This window comes from Triturus cristatus, chromosome 12 (genome assembly GCF_964204655.1).
Source record: "Triturus cristatus chromosome 12, aTriCri1.1, whole genome shotgun sequence".
In the NCBI taxonomy this organism is placed as follows: domain Eukaryota; kingdom Metazoa; phylum Chordata; class Amphibia; order Caudata; family Salamandridae; genus Triturus; species Triturus cristatus.
The window spans coordinates 19,027,499-19,052,441 of record NC_140595.1 but is presented as its reverse complement, the minus strand read 5'-3'; the positions used below and the strand labels follow the sequence as shown (position 1 = coordinate 19,052,441).

The 24,943-nt window shown below is 46.9% G+C and overlaps 1 protein-coding gene across 4 annotated transcripts in view; it reads right to left on the bottom strand.

The window, feature by feature from the left end:
- The window catches only part of FCHO1 (FCH and mu domain containing endocytic adaptor 1), a 228,030-nt gene that overhangs the window by 189,344 nt on the left and 13,743 nt on the right, over positions 1–24,943 (bottom strand). For all 4 annotated transcript variants that reach the window (XM_085639705.1, XM_085639708.1, XM_085639709.1 and 1 more), the window contains exons 2-3: positions 11,116–11,194; positions 5,548–5,632 (exon numbers count right to left, since the gene is read on the bottom strand). In XM_085639705.1, the coding sequence (XP_085495831.1) occupies positions 5,548–5,574 (27 nt within the window). In that variant the 5' untranslated portion in view covers positions 5,575–5,632; positions 11,116–11,194. The remainder of the gene's footprint in view (positions 1–5,547; positions 5,633–11,115; positions 11,195–24,943) is intronic.

The following is a 24,943-nucleotide window of genomic DNA, read 5'->3' as shown; positions in this document are numbered from 1 at the left end:
TGGCTAGTGACCTTGACTCTGTCCCCTCTGCTTGCAGGTTTCTTCTCTTCTTGATCCCAGCCTTGGGATCCACCGGACACTCTTCACTGACTGCCTGTCAGCATCTTTCTTCAGGCATCCATAGGAGTCGACGACGAAAACGACGCATCTTCACCCCTATGCACCCGCAGCCTGTGGGCTAGGTAACTTGGGTACTCCGGTGCTCATCAGGATAGTGACTATCCTAGTGTCTAGTTTTCAAGTCTCAACTTCCTAGCTACTCCGGAAGTGTCCTAAATCTATCTATTTCTAAACTGTAACATTACTATTGACTTTTACGCATTACGCGTGAGTGTTTCCACTCTGCACACGAATCCCGTGGGCCTCCCACTTCCTAACTAACGCTAGTGTAGTGTAGCCCCAGCGATTCCCTAGGCCTAGGCCTATTCTATTTCCGTGACAGTGGTTCTTATACCACTTACTTAGTATATGGTTTGCGTGACCCCTAGGGCCTAACTGTATTACTTACCTGTGTGACTTAATGTATGCATAAATAAGACTGTGTTGTACTTACCTCTAATCTCATAAAGAGTGCTGAGGGTTTGCTTAGAATAAATACACTTTATTTTATATATATATCTGTTGTGGTGTCCTTTCATTTGGTATTCAAGGGATTATATATGGTATCACAGCTGGCTTCACATGCCATTCAGAGTTTAGCCTAAGACTGCTCTTGTCCATGCTACCACTAGGATAGCTGGTCTATAAGGTTGACTTTACAACCAATCACCATAAGGGTATTTGGACTGATATAAGGTGTACACTATAACTAGTGACATCATACATCAGGCCAACTTCTCACACAAACCATAACAAGAAAACTGCTGAGGAGCTCACCTGGAGAATAAAACACTACAAGGAGAAAACAGCCACCACAGTACTCCATGAAGGACAAACCATAACAAAAGAAGCGCTGAAGTGCTCACTTGATATATACAACACTACAAGGAGAGGACAACCACCACAGTAATCCATGAAGGACAAACCATAACAAGTAAACTGCTGAGGAGCTTGTCTGGAGAATAAAACACTACAAGGAGAAGACACCCACCACAGTACTCCATGAAGGACAAACCAGAACAAGAGAAGGGCTGAAGTGCTCACTTGATGTATAAAACACTACAAGGAGAAGACAACCACCACAATACTCTACGAAGGAAAAACCATAACAAGAAAAGCACTGAGGAGCTCACATGGAGAATAAAACACTGCAAGGAGAAGACAACCACCTCAGTACTCCATGAAGGGCAAACCATAACAAGAGAAGCGCTGAAGTGCTCATTTGGTGTATAAAACACTACAAGGAGAAGACAACCACCACGGTACTCTACGAAGGACAAACCATAACAAGACAACTGCTGAGGAGCTCACCAGGAGGCTAAAACACTACAAGGAGAAAACAGCCACCACAGTACTCCATGAAGGGCAAACCATAACAAGAGAAGCGCTGAAGTGCTCATTTGGTGTATAAAACACTACAAGGAGAAGACAACCACCACAGTACTCTACGAAGGACAAACCATAACAAGAGAAGTGCTGAAGTGCTCGCTTGGTGTATAAAACACTACAAGGAGAAGACAACCACCACTGTACTCTACGAAGGACAAACCATAACAAGAGAAGCGCTGAAGTGCTCGCTTGGTGTATAAAACATTACAAGGAGAAGCCTACAGTTGTATGCTCACTTGGAGAATGTAACATTACAATGAGATGACAACAACTGTAGAGTTCTCTTGGAAAACATAAAGGGAGAAAGAGCAGCTTTCATCTTAAGGACAGAACACCAAAAGAAGACATCCACTGTAGCATTCACTATAAGGACAGAACATTACTAGGAGAAGACAACCACTGCAGGCCTCACCTAATGGACAGAACACTACATGGAGAAGACAACGACTGTAGCATTCATTCGGAAAAAAACAAAATTACAAGATGATAACAAAGCAGCACTCAACTGAGGGACAGAACATTACTAGGAAAAGACAACCACCAGAGGCATCGCTTGAAGGACAGAACAGTACATGGAGAAGACAACCACTATAGAACGCACTTTAAAGACAGAACATTACTAGGGAAAGACAACCACTACAGTCCCCACTGGGAGAAGAGAGCATTACTAGGAGAATATAATCACTGTTGTGCTCACTGAGAAAACAGAACATTACAAGAAGAAAATAACCGCCACACTGCATTAAAAAGAGAAGACAAACAGTGCAGTGCTCATTTGGAGGGCATCAAAAGGAGGAAATCATATTAACCATAGGTGTCAGCAGTAGTCCTGGCCACGAAGATGAAGGACCTTTAGGGGACACTCTCTGCAGCACTCACCCTGAAGGACACCACAAGGAGAAGACAACCACTGCAGTGCCTAGTTGGAGGACATTACAATGAGGAGGCAACTACCCCAGACTGTATCAGGAAGGGACAACACAATAACTAAAGGAATCAGTAAAGTTTGTCCTTTTGCTGAAGATAAATCACTTGTGAGCCACAATCAGCCTGGAGTACACCAGATAGTAAGGTGGAGACAACCACTTAAATTGTCACCCACAAGACACATCAATAAGAAGCACTGGCAAAGACAATAGGTCTCGCCTTTGGGACCCATTGTATTTACAGTGGTTTTGGCCAGGCAGCACAGCATCCCCAATGGTGTGTCGCATGACTAAATAATTAATAAAAAGAAAAGAAGGATGTTGTTATGCCATAGCCTCATTTCATAAGTGTGCCCATCATGTGCACAAATATAAAATGAAAGACGCTTTTTTATTTTAGGTTACCGATTCAAGTTGGTTCAGTAACAAAAAAGGGTGGGGAAATCCCCAAAGTGTTTTTTTTCTTTATAGGGGGCTGGGGAAGCAACACTGCATGGAGGGACACGGGGGAATGTGAGTGGTGGTAGCCGACGCAACAAAGGGTTGCAGGTGGGAAAAGCAACCCAGGGGGGCGCAGGTGAGGAAAAGCAACCCAGGGGGCACAGGTGGCAAAAACAACCCAGGGGGTGCAGGTGGGAAAAGCAACCCAGGGGGGGGGGCAGGTGGGAAAAGCAACCCACGAGGCACAGGTGGAAAAAGCAACCCAGGGGCATTGGATGAGGAAAGCGAGACAGAGGTGAGAGTGGAGGGAAACAACACAGGGCAGAGTGGGGTAAGCGCATAAGTGATTAGGCAAGACGGGGAGAGTTGGGGAGGAACACACGGACAAGAGAAATTTGGAGCATTGCTCAGGGTGGGGGAGAAGCACACAAACGAGACAGCTGAAAAACATACGTTCTCGTGAAGGGTTCACATGAAACGAAACAAGCATTTGCAATGCAAAAGGTCTCACATTAGTTAAATGTAGAGCTATTGTCGTTGCAAATGGAAATATTTGTTAGAATTTTCTTTCCTCAAAAAATATCCTAGCAGTAGCATAACTAATTAAAACGAGCAATTGCAATGCAATCGGTCTTGCCTTTGGGACCTTATATGTATTTAGCACATTAGCCTGGGTGCTGAAACATCTACTGTTCTTTAACATGGAGGGAAAGTAAGCACCAAACTGCGTGACATGCCAGGTGTGAGAACACATGGAGAGCAATATTTCCTTTAAGCGGGAAATGGTATAGTCCAAAGCTCTGTTTTTAATATAAAATCAGGGCCTTTTGTGCTCATACCACTGAAAATACAATATCTGGAAAAAATATTCCTGTCAACGGGTGCTCGTGGAAGACAATTTCTATGGCCTGGAATCTAGAGAATGCTAAAGTGATTCTGGTATTTTACTGACCTCTGCTGGTCGTTTTCTATCAAGAAAGTTAAATAGAGGCAGTTGCCAGAAAAAAAAAGAAAGTCCCTCAGCAGAAAGCAATTCTGGTATTTTACTGACCTCTACTGGTCGTTTTCTATCAAGACAGTTAAATAGAGGCAGTTGAACAATCAGAAAGGAACTCTGGTATTTTACTGACCTCTACTGGTCGTTTTCTATCAAGACAGTTAAATAGAGGCAGTTGAACAGAAAAAAATTCCCTAAGCGGAAGGAGACAAGTCCTAGGGCTGATCTCCAGAGCCCACAAAGTACATACACATATAAGTATATACTAAAGTATATACAATAGGTCTCGAATGCTCGACCTAAAAAATTCCATGAAGCAAAGAAAGGATGCCGCACTTTTGCCTCCTACTAGGTGCCCCAGTGGACCTCTTTTAGCCATATAAGGTACTGCACCCTGCCCCAGCACCAGGCCTAGGCCTGCCTTATTTATTCACAAGCAACAGGGATCACTGACACACACAGGAAACACGGTAGAGCTTAGCCTGCTGCTGCAGATGTGGTCTTGCTCAAACTCGCTGAAATCCATGATGCATACACTGAAATTCTGATGCGTAGGGCGAAGGTAGATGTAACAATGCACAGGTGCAAGAAAAGACTGCAGAAGCCAATAACCTAGCGCCACCCTTTAGCGTCCGGTATTTAAAAGCTAAAGCACGGCATGAATAGATTAGTACAAAAGTAAATACGCGGAAAAGAAACACAGTGGCCGTGTGCCTTTTTTGTGTATTTATTTACTTTGGTAGATATCGCGGCACGCCGTGCTTCAGATGTTTAAAGCTAAAGTGCGGCATGCTGCGATTGCTACAAGAGTAAATAAATTGGCAAAAAAAGGAAGTGCCACCGCAATTGTTTTCTGTTTATTTACTTTTGTAACCATCGCGGTACGCAGTGCTTTAACTTAAGATGTTTAAAACTAAAGTGCTACGTGCCGCCATTGCAACAAAAGTAAATAAATGGAAAACAAATATGGCATCCGTCTACCTTTTTTCTTGCTCAATTTACCAACTTTTGTAGAAATGGTGGCACACCGCACTTTGGCTTTAGATGTTTAAAGCTAAAGCACGGTGTGCCCCGTTCCTTCAAAAGAAAATAATTGGAAAAGAAATGCGGTGGCCGCCCATGCAAACATTAACTAAACAGTGCTTCCCAACTGTTAATGAAACACAGAGAGTAAGGACACATGTAAGAGGGGCTGTCCTCATGGGAGGTAACAACAGAAGAGAGGGAGGTACTAAGGAGGGACTATTCATGAATCAAAAGCCATCATTTACTAAGGACAGTGACAGGAGACAATTAAAAAAATGGGCAGAGGTTAAAGTCATCCCTAAATATAGCATATCTCGAAGAGACAGCTTAAGGGCTGCCTAGGAGAGACCTAAAAAGTAGCGCCTGAAAAAGCATCCATGCTCCGGTACAGGACAAACACAAGAAAAGGAATGAATGTGAGCATGTGCTCGAGAATCAGAAGCCAGCAAATGAGAGTTAGCAATGAAGCCAAGCAGCCCGCTGGATATGCTTCGCAACGCAGCTTATGCACTGCCTTAAGCGAGACCTTAACATAGGAAACTATGCAGGGTGCCGGATTGAGACGAGGAGAAAACAGCCAATCAAATAATGCAGAATCTGCACAAGACATGCAAACAAAGCACTCCCACAAAGAAAGAAAAACAAGGACATTCAAGGAGTGACTCTTACCCAAAAATTCTCCCCAAAGTAGGACATCTTTGTAGTACTCCAGGTCACAGCAGCTGGGACTCTGACCCACTCAGCTGGCTGGAGGCTGCGAAAGAAGGGAAAGACATGTGAAAAACACAAGTAGAAGACACAGCCCAGGCCGAGTGCAGTGGCGGATTTTAAACAAGTGTACCTCTTTTTTAAAAACATTTTAAGAAACCTTCACATTGATTACATTATTCTGTATAACTAACTTGAAGAGATGCGATCCCAGCGTGTTAATAGCCTGCAAAATGCAATGACATTTGCTATTTCTGCAAAAACTGGTGAACATTTAATTCTGTCCAAAATCCTGGGGCAACTGCTAATTTAGCCATAATCTGAGTCGTCTCCCCTAAGTGTACATTCACGCGCCTCTCACTTTCTGAATGACGTAGGTCTCTTTGGAGCAGCAGCATCTGTGTAAAGATAATCGGTGGCAAACTCAATAGGTCTTATAGATTGGCATTAAAAATGGCAAGGCCAAACAGCGTTGGCAATTTTATTTATTACAGCTCAACGATCAGTGGCATATCGAAGTTTGAGGGGGGCCCCCTGCAAAATGTACATGGAAAGGTTCCCGCACGCTTTGGATCTAGTCATGAGCTCTCAGGCCAGGGGCCCCGTGCACAGTGCGGACGAGGGCCCCTGGAGTTCCGAGCCCTTCGCCACTGCGAGGGCTATTGTTAAGCCACTGACTATGATGAGTATGTGCACGTGTCATCATGCATGCGCATGTATGCGTCTCCATAGTGAGCGGCCCTAGGGCACCACGAAGGAACATGCATTCATCATCAAGGTTGGGTCCACAAGTATCACGGTGCGCCACACATTTTTGTGTTTTTTTATTTACGGTTCCACAACGGCTGAGCGTACGATGGGGGAGAATTTCAGTGGTGAAGCAGTACAGGAGGGAGAGAACACACACATACATTCATTCATTCATTCATTCATTCATTCACACAGAGCGCTGAAAGAAAAAGAAACAAGCATTGGCATAGCCAATAGGTCTCGCCTTTGGAACCTTATAAGTATTTAGTTATGCAGTACAATATCCTTGGTGCAACAATATCAACTGTTGCAGTGGAGAAGTGTGGCTCAATGATTAGAGTGACAGACCCTGATGCAAAGGTATAGCCTGGGACCAGGGTTCAATTCCCCGCCTCAGCGGGTCTTGGGCTCAAAATTCCACGGACCTGATAATTCTCGCCTCTGTGCCATTCCAATCATGGAGTCCCACTCTGCAACTCTGGGCAATAGCTTGCTTAATCTCCACAACGGCCCCCACAACGCTAAGGATGCCTGGCCTCCACCTTGGGGGTGCCCAGGAGTGGACGCCTCACAGGGAAAACCAGTATGGGTTCCACAGCGGTATTCGTACAAGCGCCTTGAGAACCTTGCGGGTGAGTAGTGCGCTATACAAGTATCAATTTACATTTACATGCCTACACACTTATAAGGTCCCAAAGGCGAGACCTATTGGCTATGCCAATGCTGGTTATTTGGAGTAAGGTATCTATGAAAAACAAAGCAAACAACTGGCATGTATATGGAGAAAACTGGTGGTAGCACAGGTTAGATCTACTGAAAGCAGCAAATTGTTATCTACTTCCTTTAAGGGTACTTGAATGCCCGGTTTGTCTGTCTGATGGAAGAATTTAATCTCAATTTTAATCCTTTTAGGCAGGGCTGATTTCTGTTTGGCGCCTTTCACGCTCTACATAATAGCTAGAATAATATTTGGGAGAGCGTTCTTTGTGTTTACGTTTCTTTTTTTTTTTTTATTGCTGTTTTCTTATATCCCTACGCACACGTAATAAAACTCGCTCTTGACAATATTTTTAATCAAGTATAGCTTAGTCAATGATAGGGGGCTGGGGGGGCGTGCAGATTTTCTACTTTTTTGATAAACCGATCACTACATTTAGTTAATCTTCAAATCCCAAAAATGAACAAGTTAAAACAATTTAGTGAAATGATGACAACAAGAAAAAACAAAACAGGCAGCAGACCCCCAACTCAGGGCCAAACTACCAAGCCAAAAATGCATTTACTTGGGGGTGCAACACCCCAAACACCCCCTCTCCCCCGACTCTACGCCCCTGAATCCCACCGCTTTCACTGTGCACCAAATGCGTGGAGTAAACAACTTCTGACCGCTTTGCACAGAGACTGTACTCAGGTGGCTGTGTACCATCTACTCTCTTACGCTGTGAATAGGGCTTCCGTTTAGATCTTGGCCTCATAGAGCTGGATCCCAGCCCTGTGTTGACATAAAAGAATCACATTTCAGCGAGCATCAGCCTCTAAATTTAATGAGAAGCACTGAATCCTTTATCCAAAACTTCAGGGATTTTCTTTAACTTTGGTAGTGTCGTGGAAAAGTACCATAAACTCCAGCTTTGAGCAAAAGAGTAGAGCGGCCAGCATTTCAGCGATAGAGTGGAACATCACTATACACAAATTGTGTTTAGAATCATTAGAATCATGTTGAACACTTACATCTGCTGCTCTGAAAGGTTTCAGCTCACATGCAAACGGGAATCATTTTCCAAACATCACCTTAAAACAAGCTCCGATTTGGGAGCGGATTATGTGCTGGCGAGTTCACGGAACAAAACAAATGGCAATAATAAAGCAAAAGACACGGCGGCTGACGATTTCAAATAAACTGGCAACAAAACGCATCCCACACGCAAGACACCGCGCCTCAAGTGTATAGTAACAAGATAGCGTGTAGGAGAAATGAAAGGCACGTCAGCCATTGTTGAAGATAAATGCGGTAATACTAAAAAAAAGTGCTTAGCGGCTAATTAAGAGACACTGTCTCCCGCCGCAAGTAAAAGATCCAATTCCGGTGGACGGGCCAAAAGCGGACACAGTGGCAAGCGTGAGGGATTAAAATGCCGCCGGTGCAATCATTACACTATGTTTAGCATAATGAATGACGACAAACGACGCGCACAAATAAAAATTGCAGGCGGAGCTGACACACGACTTCTGGAACCGTATTGATTCCAAGAAGCCCTTGCATGGCGTGGGCAGCGAATGGGCGCTGCTAACTCCAGGCGAGACCTAAAAAGCAGTTTCTTGGTTGTGACCAGTGGTTGGATAGAAGTCGTCCAACTGAGAGGAGGTTAAAGAAACAATGCTCCAGCGGAGGGATAAACACAAGAATATGAAGTACAGCCATCAAATAAGAAGCGTGCAAACAAGAGTGACAAGAAAGACAACCAATAGGAAGCAAAGAGCTGGCTGTAAGCCCCTGTAAGATTTAGTATGGTCCACAAGAGGTCTTTCAACAACAGGCAGCCAAAGCCTACCTCTAGGCTAGACTTGAGTAGCACAGTGCATCATCGCCCACCACCACAACCCCAATTAACACAGACAGTACTGTAGTGATGACTTGTCTGGTGACTTCTTTAAGTTTCCCATTCTGTCTACACAGAGTCTCACCGCCCCAGCACCCCCTGCAGCGCTCTCTTTCCTCTATTTGTGTCTTACTGGAAGGAGAGTACAATACAGACAAGGCGTGCTCCTAAAAATACCTTAACAAATAGTCCCGGGGCGAGCCCAGAACACTGAACACGATAGCATAGTACAGTTAAGGGTCAAAGAAATGTAAATGTCGCCTGCAAAGATTATAACTTTGCCACCTGCAGAAGGTGCAGAGTTTTGTAAATAAACCTCACAAAAATTCTCGTGCAAATTTTTTTTCCCAAAATGGGGTTTTCACAGACATTTCGTCCCACAAACTACTATATTTGTAGAATATTTTTCTTGCACTTAAAGTCTGCAACATTCGCAATCGTTAGCTAAGTGGGGAAGAAAACCAACTAAAATTTGTAAATAAGAAAACTTAGCAACACCCTCCTTCCTTGCAATGCCTGTGGGAACGTGCAGGCATTGACTTAAGGATGTTAAGCGTTTAGCAGTCTAGCACTGCCAAGACAGACGACACTAAAGGAGACCCAATTCGGAGTTTTCTCAAATCTTTGATAGTGGCCGAAGAGTACAGTCAATTATGGAGACAAAACTGGAGGCTTAATGAATTTGTTTCAGAAATTCTCAGCCGAGGTCTGATACCAGTTTTGCTCGGCCTCGTTTTGTAAATCTTCCTGCTGTTCTTTTGTGGACTGTCAACCTCAGAGGCTGTTTTCAATAGAAACTGCTTGGGGTGTTATCGGGTTATGCTTTTCCTGTAGTGGTTCCTTCCACTCCCTGCAGCGTAGATCACTTCTACTTCTGCTGGTTTGGGTTTAAGACAAGAGTGCGCACTGGACAAGTTGTCTTTTTCATCTTTTGGGTTAACCGCAAGCCCAGAGACAGGAAGGGTAGGGTGGTGGAAGAAAGAGGCGTGAGGTGGAATCAAGACTAGGCAGCCTCGGTATTCATGAGATAAAGGGACAGAAAGTGTAGGGGGTGGAAGAAAGAGGCGTGAGGTGGAATCAGGATCAGGCGGCCTCGGTGTTCATGAGATGAAGAGACAAGAAGTGTAGGGTGGTGGAAGTAAGAGATCAGAGGTAGAATCAAGACTTAGAATTCTTGGTGTGGGCATAATTCCAGGTGCACCAGGTAGGACCAGGACAGCAGCCATCTAGTTCGCACCATCTTTGAAGTGTTGGGCATTTAGCAGCACGCACTCCACAGCAGCTTCAGCCATTACTGCCCGCTGGCTTGTTAAGTTCTGTGTCAGAGCGAGAATAGATCTTCAGGAAGAAGATCCACCAGAGTTTGACCTCACATAACTTCCGGACTACAGTACTAAATCTATAAACACTCCCATTTAAACCGCCTCTTGCTAATAATAGCCTTTTTGTGAATTTTGAGTACTCTGGAGGTGCACTGGCAAATACTGGAATTTGCAAAATGCAATACTTCAACCAGGGACTGTCCGACCAGGTTACATTTAAAGTTACCAGCACACTGGGCTGCTTCGGCCAACGCGACGACCTCCATCCTGAGTGACGTCAGTGCAAGGGCGATGACGAGGGAAGGCAAGTCTCAAGGTGGAGAGTCCATTTCACGTAAGATCACCTCCATATTTTATGCTTCGCGCGGTGGAGTGATCATCCTAGCTTGCATTCAAAGAGTTTGACGCAGAGTCACTCATAAGTAGAAGAACAATGGCAGAGCTGGTTTCAGCGCCCCCAACACACACTCCCTTCAACCAAAAAGCCAGGACTGCAGGGACCAGGACACTACTCTCCTAAGGACCATCTAAAAAGTAGTGCCAGAGAAGTGAAAAGTTCTCCAGATCACTCCATCGCTCTGCTACAAATGGCTTCTTCTTTCGGTGGAACGCAGAGATCCTGAGTAGCAATAACAAGGGTACACGTCGTAGCGCCTTAAAGCCAGACTCATTATTAAGGAGCAACAGTGGTTGTGAGTTATGCAAACCTGTTGGAAGTTGCAATAGGTTCCTACACACAAGGTTAACAACTGGCCTGCACCCCAGGAGGCCCAACTGGCCTAATGCTACCCAGAGTTTGCACGTCTAAATGTTGGCACCCATGTCCCTCTCTTTGTCACCCACCCTGTGACACTCACCTCGAGATGTTCACCGCAGATGTGTCTACTTGTCATCCTTGATACACAGAGGGGGGAGTGTGCATTGGGACGGCTGACACTGAAATATAAGAACGATACAAGTGAGAAATTCACCATCCCCATGTCACACAGCCTCCTTCCTGCCTTCCACCCCCCCCCCCCACATCAGGTCTGAAAACTTCAGGGATATTTATTCTCCGGGGAATCTTCCGGGATTCAATATCTTGAATGTTATTTCCCCCAAATATTTTATTGTATTTGGAGAAAAAGAAATACAATCAAGGTAGACAGCGATACAGAAATTTAAAAACAATGATTTTTACAAATACAAAGTTAAAAAGCTAAAAAGAGTCCCATGACAGAAAGTAGTTTTACTAGGATGATAATGGAAGAAAATTATTATATGAAAATGACCATGTACAAGGTACTGCACCCAGCAGCCCCAATTTTAAACCTCTTCTTGCAGTTATGAGGTTCTTTAACAAATGAACAACCACAGCAAAATGGATGCTTGTGTATAAAAGGTGAAACTGGTGCTGTGTGAAAAGTAGTCACAACTAAGACAGAACATCTGTTGATATGAACCCACTGTGAACATTTCCAAACAAGATCAGTCACATACATTCCAGGTCCCTCCTCCAGCTGGTTTAGTTCTTTGTCAGGCCTGTTTCCAAGACATGAGACATCCTTGCAGTGGGCTCTGGAGCAGCCCCTTCATCATGATTGGATGGTTTTGTTGCCCGTCCCACTACCTTGCTATTGATTTGTTGGCATTCCTCCCATTCGTCTGTTGGCATTTTACTTTCAGTGTTTTCATTGGATGATGCATTCTTCCACTGCTGACATCAGACATGGCACTGGAAGTGAGGGATTATTTTCACTCTGCCTTCTTCAGTACAGAGTGCCACTTATTTTTTGTTTAACTCCAGCCCTTTTCCAAGCTCCACCCAGCGTCCACCTGCCCCCTAAAGGCCCCTTCCCTTTCCAGGTTAGCGGCCGGAGGCCAGCCTAAACTGTTCCAAGATGGCCACCTACACATGCGAATGCACCGTGGGCATCTAAGATCGCAATGACTCATATTTTAATAAATCCCACTTGAAGACGGCGGTCACACATAAAGCAGCATTCATGTTCTCTATCCCTGAATGAAGCCTCTCAAACAAACTGCGTTCAGAGGTGCCCACTGTGGATGTCTGCATATCCCTAGAAAAACCATCTCTGAATGCATTTCATGATATTTCACCACTCTCCATTCAAAGATGGCCACCTTGGATGCGGATGCGCCCTGGGCAGCCATGCGCTTCTCAGTGCATTTTCTAATATATGAAGATATCCTATTCAAACATGGCCACTGTGGATGCACATGCCGTTACGACGTCATAGAGAATTTAAAAAGTTTGGCAAAGCAATCGGTTTAATAGCGAGAGGTACTGGCCTCTTTACCAATGGCCTTAGTTTTGTAACTCCAGCACAAAGTAAAAAATGACTACACTAGTCAGCCATGTTCTGGTGGTCCCTGGTGCTATGTAGTGATAAGGGACTTCACCTTGGCCACTCTCTTTGTGCCTGTGGACACCACAGCCAAGATGGCGCATATCTGTACGTCACTTGTGAGTGTTTAAGGCACGCCTGCGCTGGTACTGATGCAGCACCTGCCCTGCTTGTGAGGAAAGCGTGTGCTGCCTGAGCAGCACGTGAGTGTTTAAGGCACGCCTGCAGTGCTTGTGCTGCATGTGATCTGTGCCTGCAGTGCTTGTGCTGCGCGTGATCTTTGCCTGCAGTGCTCGGGCTGCACCTCTTCTGTAGCTGCACGGCTTGTGCTACAGCTCTTCAGCGCCTGCACCGCTTACGCTGCACGTGCTCTGTGCCTGCACTGCTTGGGCAGCACGTGATATGTGCCTGTACTGCTTGGGCTGCATGTGATATGTGCCTGCACTGCTTGCGCTGCAGCTCTTCCGAGCCTGCACTGCTTGTGCTGCACGTGCTCTGTGCCTGCACTGCTTGTGCTGCACGTGATCTGTGCCTGCACTGCTTGGGCAGCACGTGCTCTGTGCCTGTACTGCTTGGGCTGCATGTGATATGTGCCTGCACTGCTTGCGCTGCAGCTCTTCCGAGCCTGCACTGCTTGTGCTGCACGTGATCTGTGCCTGTTCTGCTAGTGCTGCTCCTCTCCTGTACCTGCAGCACGTGTGCTGCTGCACCTCTTCTGCGCCTGCACTGCTAGTGCTGCAGCTCTTCAGCGTGCACTCCCCGCCAGTGCTCTGCCTGCTCAGTCACGGAGAAGGGGGCAGTTATGCAGCTGGGGCCCCGGCCCCCTACTGCTTACTCCGGGTCACCCTGATGCCCGTTTCTCGTAAGAAGAGAAGAGTGCGGCGGCGCCCCCTGGAGGGGCGCAAGGGCGGAGCAGCGAGTGTCTGAGGCTCCCCTGGTTTCCAGCGCGTACGCGAGCTTGAAAGGCCGCCATCCAAGTGCGAAATATCACAGAAGGGGCCACACCCCTTCCCTATCTATACACTACAGCCCTTCCACAGCCCCCAACTCTGCACTGCTCGAACGTGTCACTCTCTCATCTCCTCCCATCCCGAAAGCACCGGCTCTCTCATCTGCCCACGAGTTCAAAAGAGACGCGCGGGGTGGGGAGGCCCTCCTCAAACACGATCCACTTTCAGACCCATCCGAGACATTCCAGAGCTCGCCAGGCTCCTGTGAGCAGCTCACACCCTCCATCCCAAGAGAGGGCTGCAGACCCCCAGATGCCCACCTGGAGCCAGGCAGCCGCCTGTGGACAGGGATGAGATGCAGGGCCCGCAGGGCACTCCGTCCGTCGCTGGTGCAGGGTGGGGGTGGACGGAATTTGCGTAATCGAGTTACGCAAATCTCCGTGAAACGGTAAAAAAATCTCCGCGAACACGCAGAAATTCCGCGAACATGCGGAATTGCTTGTTCGCGATGCTTTTTTCCTGCTCACAATCGCTGAGTGCGTGCTCGGGGAGAAATATCTCGCAAACACGCATTTTGGGAACGCGAACAACCAAAAAATTTCGCGAAGTTGCGGAAAGCAGATTTTTGGGCAATTTCGCGTTCTCCGCGGAACGCGAAATTACCCAAATTTCGCAAATTCCGCGAGCGGAACGAAATTTACCGCCCAGGCCTAGGGCAGGGCCAACGGAATTATGCGGCAGGGTTGAGTAAATTATGCTGCAAGAACATGCAAATTACGCAACACAATGCGGCACATTTTCTAATAGTGTTACTTAATTATTTTGTAGATTTTACACGTTCTGGACATTGGGTGCACCTCGTTAGGTTTCAAAAGACCTTCCATTCTGCAGCAAAAGCCTCACTGCATCTTTAGTAACTTTTGATCCGTTTGAACGAGAAACAATTTTTTTTGTTAAAATCTACAGATGATGGATTATGTGGTAAATGCAGCAAATCTATATCTATGCTAAATCGCCGTGGCCACACAATTGCATAATTCCAGTGGCTCTGGTGCAGGGTCAGCCTGAAAGACGCAGTCCCGGGACCAGAGGACTCACTTTAACTAGGGAATACTTGTAACAAGTGATGCTGTTGTCCGTGTGTCTTCAGGAGTCGCATACTTCTGCCAAGACCCTCCTCCCTAGGCTTTGACTCCCCAGGGATAGTGAGGAGGGAGCAGTGAAGACTTACTCCTGGTGGGTGACTTAAGTTTTGCAACACAACTGCTTGACTTTCAATAGAAAGTTCTAACTTTACAATGATGTTGATGGGATGCAAAAGGTCAGAGTTAAGTTCGCTGTTATCAGGTGTAAATATACACTGTGGCCTCAGCATTGTTCCAAAGGGCTTCCAGGCCGGCAACAGGGACTGGTTCAAGCATGTGAATCTATAAAATGTAACTCCTTCCATCCATCTGTGCAGTCATGTGATCTGACGTCACAAGTACTCAGCAGGATGTACACATGTGACACAGGGAACAGGAGTATGTTCAGTAGTCCCAGTGACACAGAGTCAGTGTCGGGGTCTCCCACAGCATTCGAGAAAAGGTCTGGTCAATGGCCTGTTTAAGCCTCACCCAGGGTAGAGGTGCCAAGGGCAGCAGTTAGAGGGCAAAGAGGAAGAAAATCTTCCTTGGGATACCGTCCACTTCCAAAGTAGGAATATCTCATGATGCCGAGCGTCAGCACGTTTGACGACATGCACTCTATTCCATTCATCTGTGAGGTAATGCTGCAAGTAGCTTTACAGTAAGTTACATTTCAACCCTCTTGCAAGTGCAGAAACAGTCTGACGTCCCAAACACTCTTTGTTCCCTGTTCCACCGACTTCATTGGTTACTGTGGTCTGAGCAGGGCGTAGAGGGGACACATGCAACATTAACACCCACCCTCTTGGGTTCACACATGCACTGGGGAATCCCTAGCCTGGAGCCATGCCACCCTCTTGTACTGCGCACACATACATCTCTCACTCCGCGGGGAGCAACACCGTCACTAGCGACTACTGACTTGCTGTACACGCTGCACAAGGCCACTTCACCCGGGCACTTCTGCCGTACATGCACATGTTTTATTCTTCACATGAGCATTTTGGTAGCCCTGTCTGAGAAGCCACAACGGCAGCTTTTGAGGGGTCAACACTGTGGATGTTTTACATTTCAGCAACCCCACGTGCCACCTTCTGGGATAAAGAGTCAGCGCTGAGAACCGGAGAGTGAAGGCCGGGGACCACCAAGTCATTGCCTTCTGGGTCCCCTTGTAAGGCAGTTTATGGGGTCTGAGAAAAGTGAGAGACCACACAATGAAATCAGACTGAGAGGGTATCTCCCCACCATTCCCAATACACCCACAAAGAAGGGGTCAGATAAGAGGTGCAGGGAGAGCAAACTGTCGTAGGGAGCCCACAATGATCAAATACAGACTGCCTGGAAGCCTTCCTGGTCCCCAGTTCAATGCATGCGGCTACAAGGAGCAGCGGGGGGTGCAAGCTTCCTTCACACACAGAGGGTGAGCACCAGAAGCAGCTTTACAAGTTACTTATACATTCAGGACACAGTCCCTTCTCACAGCAGACCGTTCATGTATGGCTGGATATCCACCTTCACTCCTTACCTTAGCTACCTGTACAGCCGACTGATGCTCCTGTACCCGTTACCGGCATAGCCCCTCTCTCACAGATGATCTCCCTGGTATAGTCAGTCTATAGATTGATACACCGGTCTCTGTTACCTGCACAGCCTTTCTCACACCTGAAGTCCCATAGTGTCAGTCTATAGTTTGATAGAACTGCCCCTGTTACTTGCACAGCCCTTTCTCACACCTGATGTCCAAGGTGATGTTAGTATTTACATTGATGCACCTGTCCCTGGTAGTGTCAGTCTATAGATTGATGCACGTGCCCCTGTTACCTGCACAGCCCCTCTCACACCTATTGTCCTGATAGTGTCAGTCTGTAGAGTGACGCAGCTGTACCGCTTACCTGCCCAGAGCCCTCTAACACACCTGTTCCGGTGTTGCAGGGATTCTGCACATGCACAGAACTATGCGCAGGAAACCAGGACCTCAGTGAATTGCGGTGTACCAAAAACTTACCTCAGAACCCCTATCCGTAAATATCAGCTTAGGTGAATCACATCACAGGATCAGCTTTGCTCTATGTCTGGAAAAAGTCTTCTCCAAAGTGAGTGTCTCATGCATGCAAACTGCAATATTAAAGGCGCTCGAGTATCAGATATTTGCAGCTGTGTGCGTGTTATGGCTAGAGCATGGGTCGATCAACCTGAATTCAGAAACATACATTGTTTGTTGGCCCAGACTGTTTCTGCACACAATGTTCAGACCAAGGTCGCGGTGTACGTCTTGGGATGTGAACAACTGACCGTTCTCATGTAAAGAAAAGGCAAGCAAGCAGTTTTCATATAATAACATCTATCTGCAGTGTTGTGTGCAAAAGCAGCAAAAGTGGCAAGATGGTGTTTTAACTTCTAAGACGCTTATGCTAACATAGCAACGTGTGTACCTGGACCTCCGTCTCCACTACACCGGGTAATGTCACTTTAAAGATTGATGCTCCTGTCTGTTAGCTGCACAACCTCCTTTCACACCTGTTGTCCTGGTGGTGTCAGTCTCTAGCTTGATGCACCTGTGTGTCTTACCTGCAAAACCTCCTCACACACTTGATGTCCTGATAATGTCAGTCTATAGATTGATGCACCTGTCCCTGTTACCTGCACAGCCACACTCACACCTGATGTCCTGGTAATGTCTGACTATTGATTGATGCTCCTGTCCCTGTTACCCGCACAGCCCCCTCTCACACCTGATATTTCTCATAATATCAGTCTACAGATTGATACACCTTTTTCTCTCCCCTGCACAGTCCCTTCACAGTTGTTGTCCTGGTGGAGTCAGTCTGTAGATTAATGAACCTTTCCCTTTACCTGCACAGCGCCCTCTCTCACACCTATATCCCTGGTAATGTCAGTTGATAGATTGATGCACCTGTCCCTGTTACTTGCATAGTCTCCTCTCACTCCTGATGTCCTGTAATGTCAGTCTATAGATTGATACACCTGTCACTGTTACCTGCACAGCCCTCTCTCACACCTGATGTCCAGGTAATGTCAATCAATAGACTGATGCACCTGTAACTGATACCTGCACAGCCCCCTCTCACACCTGATGTCCTGGTAATGTCTGACCATAGATTGATGCACCTGTCCCTATTACCTGCACAGCCCCACTCACACCTGATGTCCCTGATAATGTCAGTCTATAGATTGATGCACCTGTCCCTGTTACTTGCATAGTCTCCTCTCACTTCTGATGTCCTGTAATGTCAGTCTATAGATTGATACACCTGTCACTGTTACCTGCACAGCCTCACTCTCTAACACCAGGTGTGCTTAGTAATGTCAGTCTACAGATTGATGCACCTATTCCTGTTACCTGCACAGCTCCCTCTCTTACACCGGATATCCCTGGTAATGTCAGTTGATAGATTGATGCACCTGTCCCTGGTAGTGTCAGTCCATAGATTGATGCACCTGTCTCTGTTACCTGCACAGCCCCCCTCTCTCGCACCTGATGTCCTGTAACGTCAGTCTTTAGATTGCTGCACCTGTCCCTGATAACCTGCACAGCCCCCTCACACACCTGATGTCCCAGGTAATGTCAGTAAATAGACTGATGCACCTGTCCCTGTTACCTGCACAGCCCTCTCTCACACCTGATGTCCAGGTAATGTCAGTCAATAGACTGATGCACCTGTAACTGATACCTGCACAGCCCCCTCTCACACCCGATATCTCTGGTAATTTGAGACTATAGATTGATGCACCTGTCTGTTACCTGCACAGCCCCCCTCACACCAGATGTCCCAGGTGATGTCAGTCTATAGATTGATGCACCTGTCCCGGTTAACTGCACAGCTCTCCCTCTAACACCTGATGTCCCTGGTAATGTCAGTCTATAGATTGATGCACCTGTCCCTGTTACCTGCACAGCGCCCTCTTTCATATCTGATGTCCCTGATAATGTCAGGCTATAGATTGATGCACCTGTCCCTGATACCTGCACAGCTCCTTCTACTAGACATTCCAGCCTGTACATCAGAAAGGCAGTAGGGCATGCACCCTTTGTGTACATGAAGGGACGCGGGCGGAGAGAGGTATGGGTGCTGGCAGAGGCTAGCAACCTGAGCTTTAATATTCATATGAACCATAAACAGACCTGGAATCACTAGAAGAGCTGATATCTCACACAATAACCGCTAGACTCACTGCTACCCGGTGCAAGGAACCAGGCAGGAGCGCGCGACAGAGCTTACTACGATGACATCACCCATCCCCAGGGAGGGTGGCACAGATTTCAGCCCACTGCCAGATGGAAGAAGAATTATCAGGACAAAAAAAGAAATGCTCCCAAGACACGTGCATGTGTAGATGTGCCCTCTGTTCTGGCTTCTCTACGATACAAGCATGCTGGCAGTACCACCCACCCCCCTCTGGTGCCACCCTCGTTGCCAAAGGAGCTACCCTGAAAAACAAAATCAAGCAAAAGGCAAGCGCTGAGGTAATCCAGGATTCCGGGAGTAGGACAGAAAGTCCCACAGCACAGCCATGGCGATTACTCCACAAACAAACCGGTGTCCTCTGGGTGCTGCACACATCCGGTGGTGGCCCACCAGGTGGAGCATCTGGCGAGGGGCCGCCAGGCAGAGCACCCAACAAGGACATCGCCAGGTGCAGCCTCCAGCCAGGGTCCCCCTCTGGACGCGGCACCAGGCCAGGGGCCCCCTCTGGGGGCGGCACCCGGCCAAGGGCCACCTCTGGGCACAGCACCCGGCCAGGGGCCTCCGCAAGGTGCAGCACCGTGCTAGGGGCCTCCGCAAGGTGCAGCACCCGGCCAGAGGCCCCCTCTGGGCGCAGCACCCAGCCAGGGCCCCTACTGGGCGCAGCACCCAGCCAGGGGCCTCCGCAAGGTGCAGCACCGAGCCGGGGGCCTCCGCAAGGTGCAGCACCGAGCCGGGGGCCTCCGCAAGGTGCAGCACCGAGCCGGGGGCCTCCGCAAGGTGCAGCACCGAGCCGGGGGCCTCCGCAAGGTGCAGCACCGAGCCGGGGGCCTCCGCAAGGTGCAGCACCGAGCCGGGGGCCTCCGCAAGGTGCAGCACCGAGCCGGGGGCCTCCGCAAGGTGCAGCACCGAGCCGGGGGCCTCCGCAAGGTGCAGCACCGAGCCGGGGGCCTCCGCAAGGTGCAGCACCGAGCCGGGGGCCTCCGCAAGGTGCAGCACCGAGCCGGGGGCCTCCGCAAGGTGCAGCACCGAGCCGGGGGCCTCCGCAAGGTGCAGCACCGAGCCGGGGGCCTCCGCAAGGTGCAGCACCGAGCCGGGGGCCTCCGCAAGGTGCAGCACCGAGCAGGGGGCCTCCGCAAGGTGCAGCACCGAGCTAGGGGCCTCCGCAAGGTGCAGCACCGAGCTAGGGGCCTCCGCAAGGTGCAGCACCGAGCTAGGGGCCTCCGCAAGGTGCAGCACCGAGCTAGGGGCCTCCGCAAGGTGCAGCACCGAGCTAGGGGCCTCCGCAAGGTGCAGCACCGAGCTAGGGGCCTCCGCAAGGTGCAGCACCGAGCTAGGGGCCTCCGCAAGGTGCAGCACCGAGCTAGGGGCCTCCGCAAGGTGCAGCACCGAGCTAGGGGCCTCCGCAAGGTGCAGCACCGAGCTAGGGGCCTCCGCAAGGTGCAGCACCGAGCTAGGGGCCTCCGCAAGGTGCAGCACCGGGCTAGGGGCCTCCGCAAGGTGCAGCACCCGGCCAGAGGCCCCCTCTGGGAGCAGCACCCGGCCAGGGGCTGCTCTCTGGGTTCAGTACCCGGCCAGGGGCTGCTCTCTGGGTTCAGTACCCGGCCAGGGGCTGCTCTCTGGGTTCAGTACCCGGCCAGGGGCTGCTCTCTGGGTTCAGTACCCGGCCAGGGGCCGCTCTCTGGGTTTAACACCCGGCCAGGTGCCCCTTGAGAGCCCTCCGGGGGTTAGGAGCGGTCTGAGATTTTCATGGTAACCACTGGCTGCACAAAGATTACAATTACACTGCACAGTATGCAAATATTGTTTTCTGGATTTCTACGAAACGTCGCGGGATTAAGCAGTAAGCTACCAATGCTGGACAATACCTGGCAGTTTCTGGGTCCCGCACACTACAACCCGGATACTTTGCACAAGCGCGCGCACAAATCAACACATTTGGCTTCATCCCACCTCCGCTGAGCCACTTACAAGCTTTAATCTGCTTTAAGGGAATCATTAAAAAAAGATTCAGACCGAAAGCAGCCAGCTGCCTCCCGGCCACGTGCCTGGCTCCCGCCATTGAGGTGCTCAGCAAATCGTCGCCCTCCGGGCCACAGGCTACTATAAGACTTCGAGTTTAATCCCATAAGGCCCTTTAAGGAGGGAGGGGTCAACAGCAGAAGTCACGACGGTCGCTCGCAGTCTGACAGGCAGGCATAGATCCGAGATGCACAAGCCTACGGTAACAAGCACTGGCAAAGACAAAGGCTCTGCGGTGACAGCACAACAGAGTGAGACATATGAAAGAGACCCAGCAGGAGCACACAGTGAGGGTTACAGTCGTAAAGTTCACTGCACGCACTTGAGTGGAGGTGGAAGGATACACCTAACCAGCCAATAGCCTTGGGTGAGATGAATACTCCCACTGGACTCGCTGAGGCAAAAATTAGTTGACAAAGTCTCAAGCCAATGGCTAAACGAGGCAGCTCCAACAAAGCCAATGGATAAAAGGGGTGGACCCAAAGCCCAATTCATGTATAATGTAAACAATAGGTCAGACATAAAAAGCATGAATATCTGACCGGTCGGTGCCTCTGAAATGGCATCAGAGTTAGACACAATCACTCCTGTTGGATGGCAACCGATCCTAATCTAGCCATTGAAAAATGCTGGCCCAACCGTCGCTCACAGGCTGGGTTTGCAGACAAACTTTTGTTGCGACAAATGAAAATATGAGAACCTTTTTGTGAACCAGCCTGAGGGCTCCAGTTAGTGCTGAATGTAACAGCTCCAGTGCCAAGGAGTCCCTTGCTTGAGTACATCAGCACTATGCTTATATCTGGATTTTAAGACCACGTCTGTGCTCAGGAGAGCCTGTACATACAGACAGAGACCCTCACACAGGAATACAAAGAAGAAAATCCCTCCAGACACAAGGTGACCACACCTTCTCCAGCACACTGTCACAGGTAGAGAACCCTCTCCCACAGTCCGGGACACCCCAGGTCGGCCCTGTCGCAAGACCCAGGAATAGAACTCTTTTTCGCCAAATTGTTAGGTCTAATGTAAGCCAAATCCTTTGCATTTTGCCATAATTAAATGTATAGTATACTTGCTTATATTTGCTTTCGGTCAAACCTCTTCATACAGTGGTCTGTTATTCTGTCACTCACATTTTTCTTCAAACCATTACATCATGCAGCGTGGGGCAGTAGGTCAGCCCACTTCAGTCATTGGTTACCTTCACAGTGAGTGACGGCATTCTGCTCTTTCACAAGGAGCACATCCACTGAAAAAATAAGAGTTCCCTTTAGTATCAGGGACTACCATGGCAATGAGTGCTTTTCAAAACCAAAAATATATCTTTGCTTTTAGCCAAAGGTTTTTGGTCTGACAAAGGCCCAGCACCTCCCTCAACAATGAAGGTTTGCGAAAACCATCACAAAGCATTGATAAAGACAAAAGGCTATCAGCTAATGCAAGGTCTATTGGCTTTGCCAATGCTTGTTATATTTTCCTTTTTACGCCCGACCTGTGTCAAATATGGCGATGCTCCCTTGGGGTTGGCAGGTTTCATTATAAAAGTAATGGGTACGGGGTAAATCACAATGATTAATACCCTCCCTGTATCTGTTCCTTCTAAACGGACCCCCAGAAGACAGGAAATGACACCAGTTGGTTTTGCGTCACTGAAGAGAAGGACTTTTGCTTGTGGAAAGGATACAAAACACAGCCGAGAGGAGGCATCCCTTAGTGGAGACAACCACTTTAGGCCCAAGTTCACAATCATGTCACGTTATTTAGGAGGTGCCAAACAACCATTCCAAAATACCAAACACAAAAAAGCAACAAGCCCAAGCCAACACACAGATCCATTCATAACAAGCTTTGTCAGCTATGTCACACCTTAGAGAGGGAGCAGCAAATTACCTCCACATGACTCATCGACACTAAATACAAAAAGTAAAACACTGACATTAAGTGTTACTCTTATTCTATCCACTTCAGAATGCTGAAAATCTCAGTGGGGGTAAAGTTGGTCAAAAAGCCTCCCTCCGTCCAACTCAAACAATTTTCGATTAAAATTCAAAACCTGTCTGTTTTCTCCCATGCTGGAAACCCAAGGGCAGTGGATAATCAGGACCACAACTATTTGCTCCTCTCGGCATGAGCTCATCTTAGCTTGGTGGCCCAAGAAAGGCCACCAAGAAGTAGAGGAATCCCTTTAATTGAGAGGTTGCAGGATCACGAAACAAGAAGTGGCATGGTAAAGCGGACCATACAGGCCAGCCATGTCACCACCCCAAAAGAGACTACTTCCCCAGGCTCGAGCCTTCGGGGCTGAACATAGACATGGGGATACCTAGAGCAGCTATGGTGATGAAGCCCCTGAAATTGTTAAACAAGGCGTCAAGTCTTCTCCTACCACCCAGAGGCAAGAGGAATTTGAAATACCCATCATCAAGGAAAGTGGCCGATTCTGTAGAAACATCTTTGCAATCCGACAAGTCACTGTCGATCAGCATCAACGGGTCCTTTCCCAGAGACACCCAACAAGGCTTCTCCCTGAACTCTCACCAGCCATTGGGCTTGACGAATTTAATCAGCCAGCAGGAAAACCTTATTCCCGACCAGCCTGTGTGCAATCCCACCATGACCAACCGGCAAGAGAACCCACCATGACCAACTGGCAAGCAGACCCACCATGACCAACCGGCAAGCAGACCCACCATGACCAGGTTCACTGATAGAATATCGACCCTTAAAATATCCCCATAAACAAATATCGAGCTATAAATATTGATGACAAAAATATCGACATCCTATATTTATAATGGTAAGTACAAAAATATCGGGGGGAAATATCAATGTAAAAAATATAGTTGTACAAAATATCGATTTTAAAATATGTATAAACAATAATATTAAATATATGAAATAAAATGTACGTAAAAAATTAATTAGATTCATATACATTTTAACAATAACAAATAAATGTAATTTAAAAAATGTAAACTTACGTATATAAAATGTAATATATACATATATTCTTAAAAACAATTAATCAAATATTTATTTTCATTTATTTTATGATAGTATTTATGAAAATGTACAAATATATATATATATATATATATATATATATATATAAATATACACACACAAACACACACATACACCATTAACAAACAACAAACACTAAGAAAAAAAATTATATTCTAAATTAAAACATTAACTATTTTAAAGTCTGTGAACCTAAGTTTTCCACTTCAGTGAGTGCAACAGTAGGTAAAGTGTTGGATAGCGGAGGGGTAAAAGTTACTATTCCCACTCCAGTGACTGTAACAGTAGGGAAAGTGTTGTATAGCGGAGGGGTAAAAATTAATATCCCCACTCCAGTCAGTGCATCAATAGGGAAGTGTTGGATAGCGGAGTGGAAAAAATTAATATTCCCACTCCAGTCAGTTCAAAATTAAAAACAAACAAAATATCGCCAACACAAAATATTATTTTTTTAATGGTAAATATATAAAAGTATTGAAATAATCTAAAAAATAGAAACATATAATATTAAATAGATATGACAAATACATAGAAATATTTTAATAAATACATTTTAAAATAATTTACAAATATCTATTTTTAAATAGAAATGGTTTATAAACAAAAACATGAATTATTACATAAATGTAATCTTTTTTATTTCCTATCCCAAACACTGCACAACACACATCTGAATTTAAAAAAAAACATAATAAACTATCAATTAAATAAATAATAATTAAAAAACAAATGAACAGATAAAAATTAATTTACTCCCCAATCATTACACCTATAAAACCAAAACTCCCACAAAAAATAATTACCCCAATTATCAATTGATTAATTAATATTAATGATCAACTAATAATTAAACATAAATTACTTTCCACCCTCTACCCCTATAAACCCCACACCTAAAAATCATTACAACATTTTCATAATTAATTTTAAAATAATACAATATCAATTAACAACTACTTAATAATTAATTAAAAATAAATTACTGCCCGCCCTTTAGCACTATAAACCC